Source organism: Ambystoma mexicanum, chromosome 6q (assembly GCF_040938575.1).
Source record: "Ambystoma mexicanum isolate Mex_15411 chromosome 6q, UKY_AmexF1_1, whole genome shotgun sequence".
Taxonomy (NCBI): domain Eukaryota; kingdom Metazoa; phylum Chordata; class Amphibia; order Caudata; family Ambystomatidae; genus Ambystoma; species Ambystoma mexicanum.
In genome coordinates this window covers 363,274,342-363,291,782 of record NC_090937.1, presented here as the reverse complement: position 1 = coordinate 363,291,782, position 17,441 = coordinate 363,274,342, and the positions used below count along the sequence as shown (strand labels likewise).

The following is a 17,441-nucleotide window of genomic DNA, read 5'->3' as shown; positions in this document are numbered from 1 at the left end:
CAGCCAAATCAAACAATTCTTAGGGGCTCTAATTCGAACAAAGGACGGCCTCGCCTTCCCCTCCAACGAGAGGGTCCAAAATATGCTGTTTCAGATCCCTCAATATGTGGCCGGTTGAGAGATGACGGATGTGATGCTGGAAATGCATCGGAGGGTCAGGGCCTCCGTATCCTTGTCTTTTACTGCTTTTTATCGTGTGTTCTGTTGTGTTTTCCGCGCAGGAGTTCATGGGGGCTCCTGGCGGTGCAGCTCTTTCTTTTGGTTTGGTGAACGGACCCGTGGGATACCCTTATGGCACCCATGGGTGGGGGTACAACCCTGTGCCCCTAGTGTATGTTTTTGGGAACCTGTGGGTGGCCCACAGAGCAAGGTATGGGCTTGTGGCAGCTCCATGCTGAATTTTACAGGTGCGCAGAGTATCCTCCATTTTGAGATACCCCGGCCCTGCCATTGGGATCAGTTGCTTCCTGATGGAAAACAAGATGGCCCAGGTGGCCTCTTGCTTTCTATTACCCATTGCCTTGTTTTCCCAAAGTCCTGGGGAGCCCTGACTCCGTCCCTTCCCCCTGACTGGTTGTTGGGTGGAAATGCCATATATGGTGTTGTCAAGGCCCGGCCAGACTAGCTGGAGCCTTCCCGGTGATGTATGTTGTGCCCACCTCCTGTGGGTGGGACCTTCGGTGTATAGAGTGTGTGACGAATATGCATTGTGTGTTGTGGGTGTCTAGTATCTGGTGGTTGACACAATGACTGAGACAACCCTGCCCGAAACCAGTATGAATGCAGCTTGGAGTGTTGAATGGCTCGGTACTTGTCCCAATACACATAACTTGTTGTGAGTGTCTGGAGAGAAGTGAATGGCCTGAATACCTCGTGTGCCTGATTGGCTGCCTGCATGAATGCCCGGAGTCGTGATTGGATGCTTGAGTGTGACCCAGCGGAATGAATGGGAGATCAACAGTAGATCTGGGGACCTCTCACTGCTAGGAATCGTGTTCAGAAGCTGAAGTCCACTATGAGTAGTAACTGGAGTAATTGACGCTTGACCTTGAAACCCCCGCTGGACGTGAGGGAGTGCTGTGGCTCTCCCTCGCAATCTGAAGGCTGCAGTTTCCAAGGACTGACCCAGAGAAGACCTGGTAAGGCGCCCTCTTCCCGAGCTACGAGGGACCATCGTGCACAGCTGATCTTTGCCAACGCTCCCTGGTAGACAGACCTTCGACAGGCTGCCGACCCGATACGGGGACTACTGCGGAACTCCAAGGAGAAGCACTCGGGCTGTTGTCCGCCACTGTCGACGACCGGAGCCGCCGTGCTCCCGTTTGCCTAAGAACTTCAATTGATCATCGGACACTATCGTCTGCATCGTCACCCGCTTGTCTCCCGCTGAAGAAGGCCCGACCGTCGATGCGCCGAGGAGCATCCACCGGTGGGTTTCCCGCCACCTAAAGACCACAGACGCCGACGACTCGACGCCCTTGCTGGGCCACAGTTCTTCATCTCTTTGCGGTCCAGAACTCTCATCACTGAGGTGCCCCGCACGCCTCTTCCTTGCAGGACGCCAACGCTCTGTCGTCGACGAGCACCGCTAGGAACGAAGCTGCCACTTCCCTGCCGTAGTTCACCCTGTTCACCGTCGGACGTTCGACGACCCGTGACTCCTGCCTTAAAGGGACGGCACTCAAGAAGGGCCGTCGATTCCCCGACACTGAACGCCAAGTTCCCCGACACCTCTCGACGATCTGTTGCTACCGCCTGAAAGGGAGGCACTCAAGAAGGATCGGTCGACGCATCGTTGCAGAACTCTACTCCACCAGGTACATTGGGGGGTAAAACCTTAATAGGAAGAAGTAAGACTATCGAACATTAAATGGACTGGGCTTGTGCTATATATCTTTATTTCTGATGTTTGTTAATCTGCTTAGAATCACATGCTGTGCATAGGTCCGACATCCAGTTGTCACTGCGGAGTATTGCGTTTTGTTTTTCGTAGTTGAAAAGGGGACGTCGACAAGGCGTGTCTGTAACACTATCCCTATAGTGACGTGCGTTGTACCCACAATCCCTCACGCGTCGAGGTCCCTCAGATTGTTTTTTTCCGCCCAGCTTATGGTCGACTTACGCGGAGCTCCTAGAGAGACATTGCAAAACACTTACTACGGACCTCGGTCCTTAATTTATACTTATTATTAAAGATCCCTCCCCTCGACGTTAGCTGTGAAGCTGTTTCTCCGCCGAGCAAGATTTCGACGGAGGGAAGAGATGGAGGAGATCCTTCGGCGCTGCCGAACACGTGGCCAGGCCTCGCCGGCCAACATACAGTAGGGAGAGTGGGGGTTCGAACTTTTATCTTCTCGTCGAGAATGTCTTTCTTTCTCCCCTTTCTTTCCCTTGGGGTTGTTATCACCAGTTTTTATTGCCTCAGCTTTGGAGAGGACACCTTTTAAGTTTTGCCCACGCTGTAGGGGCAAATACACTTGGAAGGACAAACACAAGCTCTGTAATCGTTGCTTGCCCCTCGATCATAAAGAGGACATCTGCGCGGCCTGTAAGCTCTTGAAACCAAGAACTCTTAAAGAACGGAAAGTTAAGAGGTGGGCGGACTACGCTATGTCGAAGTCAGTTTCCTCACCCGCCGCCGCTGTTACAGAAAGTGACGAGGAGGGTGATAACTCGACGTCCGTTACGGAAGTCATTAACCCCCAGAAGGAGCGCTTGCGCTCCTCGACGTCCGTCCCCGACGGGCTCGGCTCACGCCCTGCTTATGGGGATGAACACCCCGGCGACAAGGACGCACACAGACCCCATAAGCCTAAGCACACAACCCACGGCTCTTCTTTGTCGAGGACAAAGGATCCATCAGCGCCGAAGGGGACGCAGGGCACTCCGGCGTCTACCTCAGACTGTAAGGGTCTCAAGCCCCACCCGCAACGCAGCCGCGACCAGCGATTGGGCTTTCATCTAACACGGGCGCTACCTCAAAAACATCCGACGTAACGCTCCATAGAGCGGCCGTCGAGAAACAACGCGTAACGCAGGCAACGTCGACTCCAGAACCCTCTACTGACGAACTCGTTGTCGAGAGCCTGGCGAGAATTGTTTCCGAAGACCAACGTAAGCAGACGACGAAACAGACGTCGAATACCGCACCAAAAGATATAGAAACTCCGAAAAAGCACAAGAGTAGCCAGGAACTGCCCCTTTCATCTAAGGGCACTTCTGAACTACCGGAGGGCTTTTCTGAGGGCGACGGAAACCTTTCGTCGACGTTGTGGGAGCGTTCTAAGCGTTTGGAAGGTGAAAACACTGATTTCCCCCCTCTAGACTATTCAGGGGTTCCCCATGAGACCCTTGAAAGACTCCATTCTTGTATGGAGAAAATGGAAAGGTTTTTGGGTAGCCAAAACCCACCCACACCCAAAAGATCAAGAGAATGGACCCAGGATGACCCTAGGGTCAAGATTCCTAGGCTGGTCCCCCTTCTACAGACCCATATGACCTCACTGAAGAGGAGCAATACCTACAGGAAGATGAGGAGTGTTTGGGTGGAGAGGAAGAACATGAGGAAGAGGGGTTTGAAGAAGACCTTTTGAAGAAGATACAGCTACCTCACAGCCCTGGAAATCCCCATCAGTGCAGCCTTGGCAATCCCCATCAGTGCACTCAGACCCTGATGTCTTTCACCCTTCTCCTCCCAAGGACTCACCTATTGGAAACACCTCCCCCATAGATGACCAACCTTCACTTAATGCACTATTGCGCAAGGCAGCAGCGCATTTTGAAATAGACACAGGGGAGACTCTTCCGGACATAGACTTTGTAGAAAAAGTTATTAAAGAAAAAGCCCCGGTTAGTCAGTCTATTCCGCTCCTGGCTTCTATAAGGAGAAGAATAACTCCTTCCCTTTCCAATCCGGCCTTAGTCAGAGGGGTCAACCCTCGGATAGAAAAGCTCTTCAGCCCTTCGTCCTCTGACCCTTTGTACATCAGGGGACATTCTATTCCGGACTTCCTTGTAGTTATTAATACAAGAAAAAGAGCGGGGGTACCACTATCCACTAGTGAGGCACCACCTGACAAAGAGGGTAAGAAGCTCTATGCACTTGTGAAGAGAATCACGACCTCCGCCGCCTTCTCAACTAGGATTGCAAATAACAATTCCCTACTAGCTAGCTACGCAGATGCACAGTGGAGCAAGCTGCGCAGCGAAGCAGAGGACGCACCAGAACCCCTGCGTTCACGCCTGCTAGCTATAATCTCAGAGGGAACTCTTGTAAACCAGCGCATCGTAAAGAACTCCTTAGATGCCGCAGAGACGGCTGGCCGTTCCCTGGTTCAGGGAATACTTCTCAAACGCCATGTCTGGCTGCGCAATTCGGGATTTAAGCCGGAATCCCAGGCTTCCCTGATAAATAAGCCCATAGAACAAACACATCTGTTTGGGAAAGCAGTTGATGAGGCCCTAGAACATGCGAAGAAAGAGTTTGATACCATCAAGACTCTTGACCAAATTTCTAGGCCACCTAACAAACGCAGCTATGGCAATAGACGCTCCTTTCATGGCCAACGCCAGCAGCAAAGCCAACAGCAATTTTACTCTGCTACCAACTGGCCCTCTAACCAAAGCACCCAGTTCAGTCAAAGAGGCCAACGTCGTGGCAAAGGAAGAGGTCGCGGCTCCAGCCCCAAAGGTCCCACGCCCAATACCAACAAATGACCCGAAGATTCGGGTCCCCTCCCATGCATCACCGGTCGGGGGCTGGCTAACATCGTTCCTTTCAGCATGGGAGGGAATAACTTCAGACCGCTGGGTATTATCCACCATAGCCCACGGATACTGCATCGAATTCAACGGTTCCCCGAAATACAGACCCCCCACGGAACCGACGCATGACACCGGAAGACCTCACTATTCTTCAAGAAGTAGAAGAGCTACTGAAAAAAGAAGCTATAGAGGCTGTCCCCCTATCTCAGGTAACAGAAGGTATTTATTCAGTGTACTTCCTTGTACCCAAAAAGGATTTAACCATGCGCCCTGTATTAGATCTGCGCCCAGCGAACAAGTTTGTCAAACCCCAAAAGTTTCGTATGGTGACCTTGCAGGAAGTAATCCCACTGTTATCACAGGGGGATTACCACTGTTATCACAGGGGGATTACATGACAACACTAGACATGAAAGATGCATACTTTCATATTTTAATGTTGCCAGCGCACAGAAAATACCTCAGGTTCAAGATGGAGAACAAACACTACCAGTTCAGAGTACTACCCTTCGGGATGACATCTGCACCAAGGGTATTCACGAAAGTACTGGCAGTGGCAGCGGCCCACCTGCGCAGGTTATCCATCCCGGTATACCCTTACCTCGACGACTGGCTCATAACAGGGGATTCGTACGAAACATGCTTCTCCAATACCCAAAAGACCGTAGACCTTTTTGTCCCAACTGGGCTTCTCCATCAACGAAAAGAAGTCCAGCTTAGACCCCAGCCAAATCAAACAATTCCTAGGGGCTCTAATTCGAACAAAGGACGGCCTTGTCTTCCCCTCCAACGAGAAGGTCCAAAACATGCTGTTCAGATCCCCTATTATGTGGCAGGTCGAGAGGTGACGGTACGTAAAGCAATGCGCTTGCTAGGGATGATGGCATCATGTATTTATTTGGTACCGCATGCGCCCAATGCAAGAGTGGCTTTACAGCCAGTGGTGTCAGGCCAGCGGACAATGGGACGATCTAGTGGTGGTCTCGCAGGCCTTGGTTCTCTCGCTACGGTGGTGGACGAAGGAAAACCTGTTATTAGGGAAAACTTTTGCCACACCCGCAGTGGAAGCCACTCTAACCACAGACGCATCCCTTACAGGATGGGGGGCTCACCTATCCCATCAGACTGCTCACGGAGTGTGGACTCCGAGCTTAGCATCCAAGCATATAAACCTGCTGGAACTACTAGCGGTGTTCAAAGCACTGAAAGCCTTTCAGGAACACTTACAAGGAAAGACGGTGATGGTCCTCACAGACAGCACCACAGCCATGTACTACCTCAACAAGCAAGGGGGCACTCACTCTCCAGGACTGTCCAAGCTGTGCCAGAATATATGGAAGTGGGCTCTCAAACACAACATGTTCCTACTATCACAACATGTACCAGGGGAACTCCATCTGCTAGCAGACAAACTCAGCAGAGACTTCCCCCTGCCCAAAGAGTACGAATGGCAATTGAACGTCTTAGACGTCTTCACGCAATGGGGATTCCCGGAAATAGACCTGTTCGCAACCCGGGAGAACTCGCAATGCCAAAGTTACGCTTCCAGGTACCCCCAGAACCAGTCCAAGGGGAACGGTCTGTCGATTCAATGGTCAGGGAAATTTGTTTACGCCTTTCCCCGACTCCCCTCAACAAAGTGGTGCACAAGATGCACCAGGAGCAGGTTACCATGATACTAGTGGCCCCAATGTGGGCCCGGCAGCCATGGTTCGCTCACTTGATGGAGATGTCCCTATCTCCCCCAATGAAACTTCCCTGCCCGTACAACATGCTGTCCCAAGACAAGGGCAGGACACTGCATCCATGCCCTCAGACCATAAACTTGGCAGCCTGGCTCCTGAGATCATAGAATTTGGACATTTACATCTCCCACAGAGATGTATGGACATCCTCAGGGAAGCCAGAAAACCTAATACTCGCCTCTGCTATTCTAGCAAGTGGAAAAGATTTGTCATCTGGTGTAGAGGTAAGAACATCAACCCGGTTGACTGCTCTGCCACTAACATTCTGTACTTGACCCATTTACTGGATTCAGGTCTAGTGTTTAATTCCATTAAAGTACACCTAGCAGCACTTTCTGCATACACCACTTCCCAACTTAAAGTGTCGTGGTGGAAGATACCAGTTATCGAGGCCTTCATGGAGGGGGTAAAGAGAATACACCCTCCGATAGCTAACACAGCTCCCGGATGGGACTTAAACGTGGTACTTTCTAGACTTTCTAGACTCATGGGCACCCCTTTCAAACCCATGCACAAGGCTTAAATACCTCTTAAGTCTGCTTTCCTAATAGCTATCACCTCCATTAGGAGAGTAAGTGAACTACAGGCTCTTTCTGTACTTGACCCCTTCGTAACAGTTCACAAGGATAAGGTGGTTCTACGCACACACCCAAGGTTTGCACCAAAATTCATCTCGAAATTTCATGTAAACCAGTCTATAGAACTACCAACGTTCTTTCAAAGCCCTTCCAGCTTGGGAGAAAAAAAGTCTGCATACACTAGATGTACGCAGAGCTGTCATGTTCTACATGGAAAGAACCAGAACACTGAGAAAGACTAATCAGTTCTTTGTCTCGGTGGCAGCAGGAAGAGAAGGCGATGCAGTTTCTAAGTCCACTTTATCTTTATCTAGATGGATTGTACAATGCATCACTCTCTGTTACACTCTTGCTAAGAGAGAACTACCCTTTAAGCCAAGAGCACATTCCACTCGAGGCACTGGGGCTTCCATAGCATTCATTGCAAATGTTCCCCTTGAGTCCATCTGCAAAGCGGCTACCTGGAGTTCTGTGCACACCTTTACAAAACACTACTGTCTAGATGCACACTCTAGATCTGACTCCCAGATGGGACAGGCAGTATTAAGACATCTTTTCTCTACTGTTCCTTATCATAACCCATCGCCAACTCCGGGTACTGCTCGCTAGTCTATGCACAGCATGTGATTCTAAGCAGATTAACAAACATCAGAAGACAATGCATTACTTACCGTAAAAGCATTTCTGATGGTTGTATCTGCTTAGATTCACATGCGCCCGCCCTTCCTCCCCGCTCGGATGGAAGGAACATAGACATCCTTTCCTATATTTCTCTCTTTTCTGTACTCACTCACGTCTAGAAGGCTCCCTCAGGGCAGAAAAATACAAACAGTGGGACCTCGACGCGTGAGGGATTGTGGGTACAACGCACGTCACTATAGGGATAGTGTTACAGACACGCCTTGTCGACGTCCCCTTTTCGACTGCGAAAAACAAAATGCAATACTCCGCAGTGACCACTGGATGTCGGACCTATGCACAGCATGTGAATTTAAGCAGATACAACCATCAGAAATGCTTTTACGGTAAGTAATGCATTGTCTTACAGGTTGCCCAGGTGGGGGGGGGGATCTCCACACAGAGCTGTGCCTAGTGGTAGGGGTCAGTATTCTGCCTATTGTTTCAACCATCTTGCGTTCCTTCCTATCTCTATTGCTGGTTTCCTCGTTATTAATCTGTGTGACATTTTAACCGTACAGTTGATGCACTTTAATGAGATTTGATAACATTAGTGGTACCACTTTAGAATTGTATATCTTTATCATTGTTGACTTCCGAGTATATTCAAAGAATGTGTTTTCAGTAATAGTGTGTGGAAATTCCTTTGTGGGGGTTCGGGGACTACACTGTACTTAAGAACCAGCCCGCATCACCTCCTGAGAAGCTAGGCCTTGATTGCTCGTCCATTGCTACCTTATAGAGAATCTTGGCTGGGGTCTTCTGTGCCTCCCCTCTACCATAGAGAGAGCGGAAGTACAGACACCCCCTACCAGTCTTTACAACGGAGAGGTTACGGTACGCAAAGCAATGCAATTGCTAGGAATGATGGCGTCATGTATATATTTGGTACCCCACACGCTCATGCGCCCAATGCAAGAGTGGCTCAACAGCCAGTGGTGTCAGGCCAGCGGACAATGGGACGATCTAGTGGTGGTCTCGCAGGCCTTGGTTCTCTCGCTACGGTGGTGGTTGAAGGAAAACCTGGTAATAGGGAAACCATTCGCCACCCCCGCAGTGGAAGCCACTCTAACCACAGACGCATCCCTCACAGGATGGGGGGGGCTCACCTATTCCATCAGGCTGCACACAGAGTTTGGACTCCGGGTGTAGCGTCCAAACGCATAAACCTGCTGGAACTGCTAGCAGTCAAAGCACTCAAGGCTTTCTAGGCACACCTGCAAGGGAAGACAGTGATGGTCCTCACAGACAGCACCACAGTCATGTACTACAGGGGGTCACGCACTCTCCGGGACTGTCAAAGCTGTTCCAGAGCATCTGGAAGTGGGCTCTCAAATACATGTTCCTGTTGTCCCAACATGTACCAGGGGAACTCAATCTGCTAGCAGACTAACTCGGCAGAGACTTCCCTCTGCACGCAGAGTACGAATGGCGGTTAAACGAAGACCTCGTCTTCGCCGTTTTCACTCAATGGGGGTTCCCAGAAATAGATATGTTTGCAACTCTGGAGAACTCGCAATGCCAAGATTACGCCTCCAGGTACCCCCAGGACCAATCCAAGGGGAACGGTCTCTGGATAACATGGTCAGGGAAATTTGTTTATGCTTCTACACCCCCTTACCCCTCACCCCCCTGACTCCCCTTCTCAACAAAATAGTGCACAAGATGCACCAGGAACCAGTCACCGTGATACTGTGGGCCCCGACAGCCATGGTTAGCTCACCTGATGGAGATGTCTGTCTCCACCGGTGAAACTACCCTGCCCGTGCAACATGCTGTCACAGGACAGGAGCACGACGGTACACCATGCCCACAGACCATGAATTTAGCAGCCTGGCTCCTGAGGTCATAGAATTTGGACACTTACAGCTCCCTCAAAGATGCATGGACATTCTTAGGGAGGCTAGAAAACCTAACACTTGTTACTGCTATTCTAACAAATGGAAGAGATTCGTCATCTGGTGTAGAAAGAAGAGCATCAACCCCGTTGACTGCTCTCCCACACGTCTTTACCTGACTCACTTATTAGACTCAGGATTGGTCTTTAATTCTATTAAAGTTCATCTAACTGCACTTTCCGCATACACCACTTCTCAACACAGTGTCATGGTGGAAAGTCCCAGTTCTTAAAGCCTTCATGGAGGGAGTAAAAAGGATACACCCTCCTATAGCCAACCCAGCTCCCGGATGGGACCTAAACGTGGTACTTACCAGGCTTATGGGCTCACCCTTTGAACCCATGCACAAGGCATCCCTTAAAGACCTCTCTTAAGACTGCCTTCTTAATAGCTATCACCCCCATTAGGAGAGTGAATGAACACAAGAGCTCTCTATACTAGACCCCTTTGTAACAGTTCACAAAGGTACGCACACATCCTAGGTTTGCACCAAAATTTATTTCAAAATTCCATGTCGACCAGTCAATAGAACTACCAACGTTCTTTCAAAACACTTCACATTTAGGAGAAAGGAGCCTGCATACACTAGATGTGCGCAGAGTGGTCATGTTTTATATGGAAAGAACTAGACCTCTGAGAAAGACTAATCAGTTCTTTGTCTCAGTGGCAGCAGGAAGAGGCGATGCAGTTTCAAAATCCACTATATCTAGATGGATTGTCCAACGCATCACTCTGTTTCTCTCTTGCTAAGAGAGAACTGCCCTTCAAGCCGAGAGCACATTCTACTCGGGGCACTGGGGCTTCCATAGCATTCATTGCAAATGTTCCCCTACAGTCCATTTGCAAAGCGGCAACCTGGAGTTCTATACACACCTTTACAAAACACTGTCTAGATGCCCACTCTAGATCTGATTCCCAGGTGGGACAAGCAGTATTAAGACATCTTTTTTGTACTGTTCCTTCTCACAGCCCACCTCCAACTCCGTGTACTGCTCGCTAGTCTATGCACAGCATGTGATTCTAAGCAGATTAACAAACATCAGAAGACAATGTATTACATACCATAAAAGCATTTCTGATAGTTGTATCTGCTTAGATTCACATGCGCCCCACCCTTCATCCCCGCTCGGATGGAAGGAACATAGACCTCCTTTATCTCTTTTCTGTACTCACTCACGTCTAATAGGCTCCCTCAGGGCAGAAAAAATACAAACAGAGGGACCTTGACGCGTGAGGGATTGTGGGTACAATGCACGTCACTATAGGGATAGTGTTACAGACGCACCTTGTCAACGTCCCCTTTTCGACTACGAAAACCAAATGCAATACTCTGCAGTGAGCACTGGATGTCGGACTATGCACAGCATGTGATTCTAAGCAGATTAACAACCATCAGAAATGCTTTTACGGTAAGTAATGCATTTTCATATTGGAAGTCATTCCACCCCAGATTCTTTGGTAGTCGCTACCAAAAGGAAAAGAGCAGGTGTCCCTTTATCAACAGGAAAGGCTCCCCCTGACAAAGAAGCGAAAAGACTTTATGCCCTAGGTAAGAGGGTTACCACACTGGCAGCGTACTCCACGCATATCGCCAATAACACTACTCTATTGGCTAGTTACGCAGATGCACAATGGGCTTTAATACACGACTGCCTACAAGAGGCTCCAGAACCTTTATGGACCCGCCTACTTTCCACAGTCCCTGAAGGTAGGCAAGTTAACCGAAGTATTTTAAAGAACACTTTGGATTCTGCCGAGACAGCCGAGCCCTCGCTCAAGGCACTCTCCTCAAAAGACACACGTGGCTTTGTAATTCAGGGTTTAAACCTGAAGCACAAACCTCTTATAAACAAACCAGTGGAGGAATCCAACTTGTTTGGGAAGGCGGTCGATGAGGCCTCACAGACCGCAGAGAAAAAAAACATGAAACCCTAAAGAGTTTGGACCAAATTACTCAGACCTTCCACAAGGCGAGGATTTGGAAACAGAAGATTTTTTTGTGCCCAACGCTCCACTCACCAACAATACCCTTCAGGAAACTGGAACTCGCCACAGGGAACCAATACTTACAATACCCCGTGCCCCTAAAGGAGACAGCTGCGTGGTAAGGGAACAGGCAGGAACCCAACCCCACAGGTTCTCATGCCTCAGGCTTCAAATGACTCGAACATTCGGGTCCCCTCCCATGCCTCTCCGGTCGGGGGCCGACTGACCTCATTCCTGAAAGCATGGGAGGGAATAACCACAGGCCAGTGGGTACTAAAAACCATAGCCCACGGGTACTATGTAGAGTTCAACCAATCCCCAAAGTACAGACCTCCACGTCAACGAAGACTAACACCAGAACATCTTAGTATACTTTTTCAAGAAGTCGAGATACTGGAACAAAAATGAGCCATAGAGATCGTACCTCTATCACAGGTAAAGGAGGGTATTTGTTCAGTGTACTTTCTTGTTCCCAAAAAGGATCGCGCATGCGTCCTGTTATAGATCTGTGCCGAGCGAACAAGTTTGTAAAACGACAGAAATTTCGCATGGTCACCCTGCAGGAAGTAATTCCTCTGCTCACACAGGGGATTACATGGCAACTCTGGATATGAAAGATGTATACTTTCATATTTCGATGTTGCCAGCGCACCGAAAAACCTCAGGTTTATGATAAAGGACAAACATTATCAGTTCAAGGTACTACTCTTCGGCATAGCATCTGCACCAAGGGTATTTCCGAAGGTACTAGCAGTAGCTTAAGCACCCCTGCACATGCAATCCATTCCAGTTTATCCTTACCTCGACGACTGGCTCATAACAGGGGACTCCTACGAAACATTCCTGTCAAATACCCAAAAGATGATAGATCTTTTATTCAGCCTGGGCTTCTCCATCAACGAGAAGAAATCCAGTCTAGACCCCAGTCAAGTCAAACAATTCCTAGGGGCTCTAATTCGAACAAAGGACAACCTTGTCTTCCCCACCAACTAGGGAGTTCAAAGCATTGTTTCAAATCCCTCACTATGTAGCCAGTCTAGAGGTAACAGTACGCAAGGCTGTGCATCTACTGGGAAGGATGGCGTCATGTATCCATTTAGTTCCTCACGCGCCTGCGCCCAATGCAAGAATGGCTAAGAAACCAGTGGTGTCGAGCCAACAGACAGTGGGACGATTTAGTAGTGGTCTCGCCGGCCCTTCAAAACCGCTTCAAAGGGAAATCCTTCATCACCCCCGCAGTGGAAGCCACTCTGACTACAGATGCCTCCCTCACGGGGTGGGAGCCCACCTGCTCTGACAGTCAGCGGAGTGTGCTCCCCAAACATAGCATCCAACCGCATAAACCTGCTGGAACTGCTCAAGGCACTGAAGGCGTTTGAAACACAACTACAGGGAAAGACTATACTAATCCTTACAGGCAGCACCACGGCCATGTACTATCTAAACAAGCATGGAGGCACTCATTCTCCAGGGCTGTCCAAACTGTCCCAGAACATTTGGAAATGGGTGTTCAGACGCAACATGTTCCTGTTATCACATGTTCCAGGGGAACTCAATCTTCTGGCAGACTTACTCGGCAGAGACTTTCCGTTGCCCGCGGAGTACGAATGGCGATTACACGGAGACATTGTCGCCAACATTTTCGCTCAATGGGTTTGTCCAATGATCAATCTGTTTGCGACCCTGGAGGACGCCCATTGCCAAGGTTACGCCTCCAGATACCCCCAAAACCGATCCAAGGAGAACGGGCTCTGGATAACCTGGTCAGGGAAATTTGTCTAGGCTTTTCACCCCGGCTCCCCTTCTCAACAAGATTATGCACAAAATGCACCAAGAACCAGTCACGATGATATTGGTGGCCCCCATGTGGGCCCGCCAACCCTGGTTCGCTCACCTGATGGAGATGTCCATCTCCTCCAGTCAAACTGCCTTGCCCGTACAACATGTCGCAAGACAGAGGGGAGACGCTTCACCCATGCCCGCAGACATTGAACTTAGCGACTTGGCTCCTGAGATCATAGAGTTTGGGCACCTGCAACTCCCTCAGATGTATGGACATTCTCAGGGAACAAGGAAACGTTACACTAGATACTGCTATGCTAGTAAATGGAAACGATTGGTCATATGGTGTAACTGAAATGGCATCAACCCTATCGACTGCTCTCCCACTCACATTGTCCCATACCTAACTCACTTACTTGACTCAGGCCTAGTCTTCAACTCAATAAAGGTGCACCTAGCTGCACTTACAATATCTCAACAGAAAGTGTCATGGTGGAAGATACCAGTAATTAAGGCTTTCATGGAAGGAGTAAAAAGAATTCACCCTCCCTTTTCCAACCCGGCTCCCGGATGGGACCTAAATGTGATATTAACTATATGGGAGCTCCTTTTGAGCCCATGCATAAAGCAAGTCTTAAGAATCTCACCCTCAAGACTGCTTTTTTAATAGCAATGACCTCCATTAGGAGGGTAAGTGAACTGCAGGCACTATCTATTCTAGATCCCTTTGTAACAGTTCACAAAGACTAGGTGGTTTTTTTGCACTCACCCTAGATTTGCACCTAAATTAATTTCCAAGTTCCATGTCAACCAGTCAATAGAGCTACCAACGTTATTTCAGAATCCCTCAAGCCTGGGGGAAAGAACCCTGCACACACTGGATGTACGCAGAGCTGGCATGTTCTTTATGGAAAGAACTTGTCCACTAAGGAAAACTAACCAGTTTTTCATGTCAATGGCCACAGGAAAAGGAGATGCAGTCTCCAAATTCACTATTTCTAGATGGATTGTCAATTGCATTATCATCTTGCCAAGAGACATTCCACTCGAGACACGGGGGCGTCCATAGCATTCATTGCAAATGCTCCTCTTGAGTCCATTTGCAAAGCGGCAACCTGGAGTTCTGTACAAACCTTTACAAAACACTATTGCCTAGACACTAATTCTAGATCAGGTTCTCAGGTGGGACAGGCAATACTAAGACCTCTTTTCACTAGTGTTCCTTCTCACAACCCAACTCCGGGTCCTGCTCGCTAGTCTATGCACAGCATGTGATTCTAAGCAGATTGACAAACATCAGAAGACATGCATTACTTACCGTAAAAGCATTTCTCATGGTTGCATCTGCTTAGATTCACATGCGCCCACCCTTCCTCCCTGCTCGACGGCAGGAACATAGACATCTTAATACTTTTTCTCTATTTTCTGTACTGCCAATAGTCGTAGGCGCCCTCTTGGCTGAAAAAATACAATCCGAGGGACCTCGATGCGTGAGGGATCTTGGGTACACTACAAGTGAAGTAGGGGTAGTGTTGACGTCCCCTTTAGATTCCCGAAAGACAAGATGCAATTCTCCAGCATGGGGTCTGGCATGGATTCACATGCTCATGAATATCGCCGCCCCCCCCTGTCGTCCTTAGGCTGGGAATCCTCGGTAAAGAAAAAATCAGTTTAGTTTCTGAACTGTCTCCTAATAAGCAATCACTGGTCTGGTTCCGGAGGAGGGGCTTAGGTAAAGGGCAGTCATTGGCTGGGGGCAGTATGACCCAGAGACCAGCGATTGGTTATTAGGAGAAAGACAGTTCAGAAACGAAACTGATTTTTTCTTTACCAAGGATTCCCAGCCTGAGAACGGAATATTCATGAGCATGTGAATCCATGCCAGACCCATGCTGGAGAATAGTTACAGATAAGTAACTTGTTCCTACTTCGCTGTTACCACTGGATGTCGGACTATGCACAGCATGTGAATCTAAGCAGATGCAACCATCAGAAATGCTTTATGGTAAGTAAAGCATGTCATACTAGACGTCCTATTGGTGTAGGCTAAAGCACCCCAAAAGACGTTGCTAGGTTGTGTTGAATTTTCCCATAGGAAAACACTAAGCTAAAGTTACTGAGGTTCCCAGCCTGACGGGTAATATTCACAGCATGTGAATCCATGAAAGATACCAACGCTAGAGAAATGGAGTTACAGGTAAGAAACACTCCCTTATGCAACTTAAACTTCTTTATAAGGAAGACTTTATTTTACACACCTTTCCTTGCAGCAAATAGTAATTTTGGCTGAAAGATAATTTGGTGTTAGTTCCAAAAAAAACCTTTATTGGAATATTCCCATCAAGCTAACCGAATACATTGGCAACATGTCAACAGAATGTATTATTCCATCCTCTTTGCTTTAGGGCTAATGGAATGATCCAAGTTCACTGAAGTGCTTTTGCCATGGAGAAATATTACTGTTCCGTGCTTTTCTTTAATATGCAGCCATTTGAATGTTTTTCAGAAAGAATACTGTTTCACATTTTCTTCTTCGTTCTTTCCCACCCTTCATTCCCTGCTTGTCTTCCAATCTTCAGGAGTATCAAGAGGTGTAGGGTTCATCAGATTCGATAAACGGATTGAAGCTGAAGAAGCCATTAAGGGCCTAAATGGGCAGAAACCACCAGGTGCAACGGAACCAATCACCGTAAAGTTTGCCAACAATCCAAGCCAAAAAACAAACCAGGCTATCCTTTCTCAGCTGTACCAGTCCCCAAACAGGAGGTATCCTGGACCACTAGCTCAGCAGGCTCAACGTTTTAGGTAGGTAAAGCATACTGACTGGTAATCTAAAGGAATTGACCCGAGTAAATGAGCCTTTCCATGCAGTTTGTGTGACTGTTGTGTAGCTCCCATGAACAGTAAAACAAACATGTCTCCTTTAGTTGCAATACTATTTTATTACAGAAATAATGCATTCTCTTCCATACAGTGCTTTTTAAAAACAGTCCGATGTCCCTTCTCTCTGTATATTGGGATGCCTGAACCATGGGCAGCAAAAGCTGTACATTTTTATTCCTGTGACAATCTGTATGTGTGACAAGAGCTGTACATGAGCACCAATCCCCATCCCCTCCCCTCTGCGTTTCAGCAGTCTTCTTGGACATATACGGGGGAGTGTGGGTCATAGTTTCTCTCTGCTTCACTCTATTTTTGGATAGGAAATTGCCCTTTGGGCTTGGACGTTCCCTTTGAAATAGGCTGCATAAACCAGGTATTTTTCCTTGCAGTTCATTTGAGTATACGATCCTGTCCTCAGACACCCTGCTTCATGCAGAAACTTTAGACCCGATTTTCCCCCGTTTCCTCGCTTTATGCATGACTGAGAAGTACCAGAACTGTCAGTTTGTGAGAAGGAAGAAACGTGCAAGTAACATTTTTTCCCAATGCATCTCAACCCGTAATATCTTTATAGTTAAAAAATTGGTTGTACCAAAGTAATTATGGGCCAGTAGGCCACCACTGTTTTATGAGGCACAACTCCAAAGATCTCTTAAAATGAACGAACACAGAGGGAAGTCCTGAGGATACCTTAAAGTGGTGAGCAGAAGTGCATTGGCTAAGCATCTTGAAACGACAGTCACTGAAGTAGCAGGTGACCGCTCATGTTAAGGCCATAAGAGGGGCTCAGACCAGGAACTCTGTTCTTGAGGGAAATATGCCTTTTATCTGAGGTTCCCCAACTACAAGGATTTGTTGAGGGCTCTTGAGGGGGCTTGATCAACTGTACAAAAGGAACGCACACAATGTTTCAAGTTGCAATAGTGGTGCACATCATGGTTGGTCGTGCTTCATCGGAGGGAGGGGCAATTTTGGGTCCTTAATCAAAGGCTTTTTCCTCCTGGAAAACCAGGTCCTTCTAGTGTTGTCACTGGAACCCCTGACTTATAAGGAACATTTGGTTTTGTCATGTGCAATTTCTGGAAGGAATGCAAGCTCCTTGTATGGGTGAGTATACTCTTCTTTTA

General features: G+C 48.3%; 1 protein-coding gene across 8 annotated transcripts in view; it reads left to right on the top strand.

Moving 5' to 3' along the window:
* Window positions 1–17,441, top strand: part of ELAVL2 (ELAV like RNA binding protein 2) — a 1,154,722-nt gene that overhangs the window by 985,025 nt on the left and 152,256 nt on the right. For all 8 annotated transcript variants that reach the window (XM_069630854.1, XM_069630851.1, XM_069630853.1 and 5 more), the window contains one exon: window positions 16,011–16,236. In XM_069630854.1, the coding sequence (XP_069486955.1) occupies window positions 16,011–16,236 (226 nt within the window). The remainder of the gene's footprint in view (window positions 1–16,010; window positions 16,237–17,441) is intronic.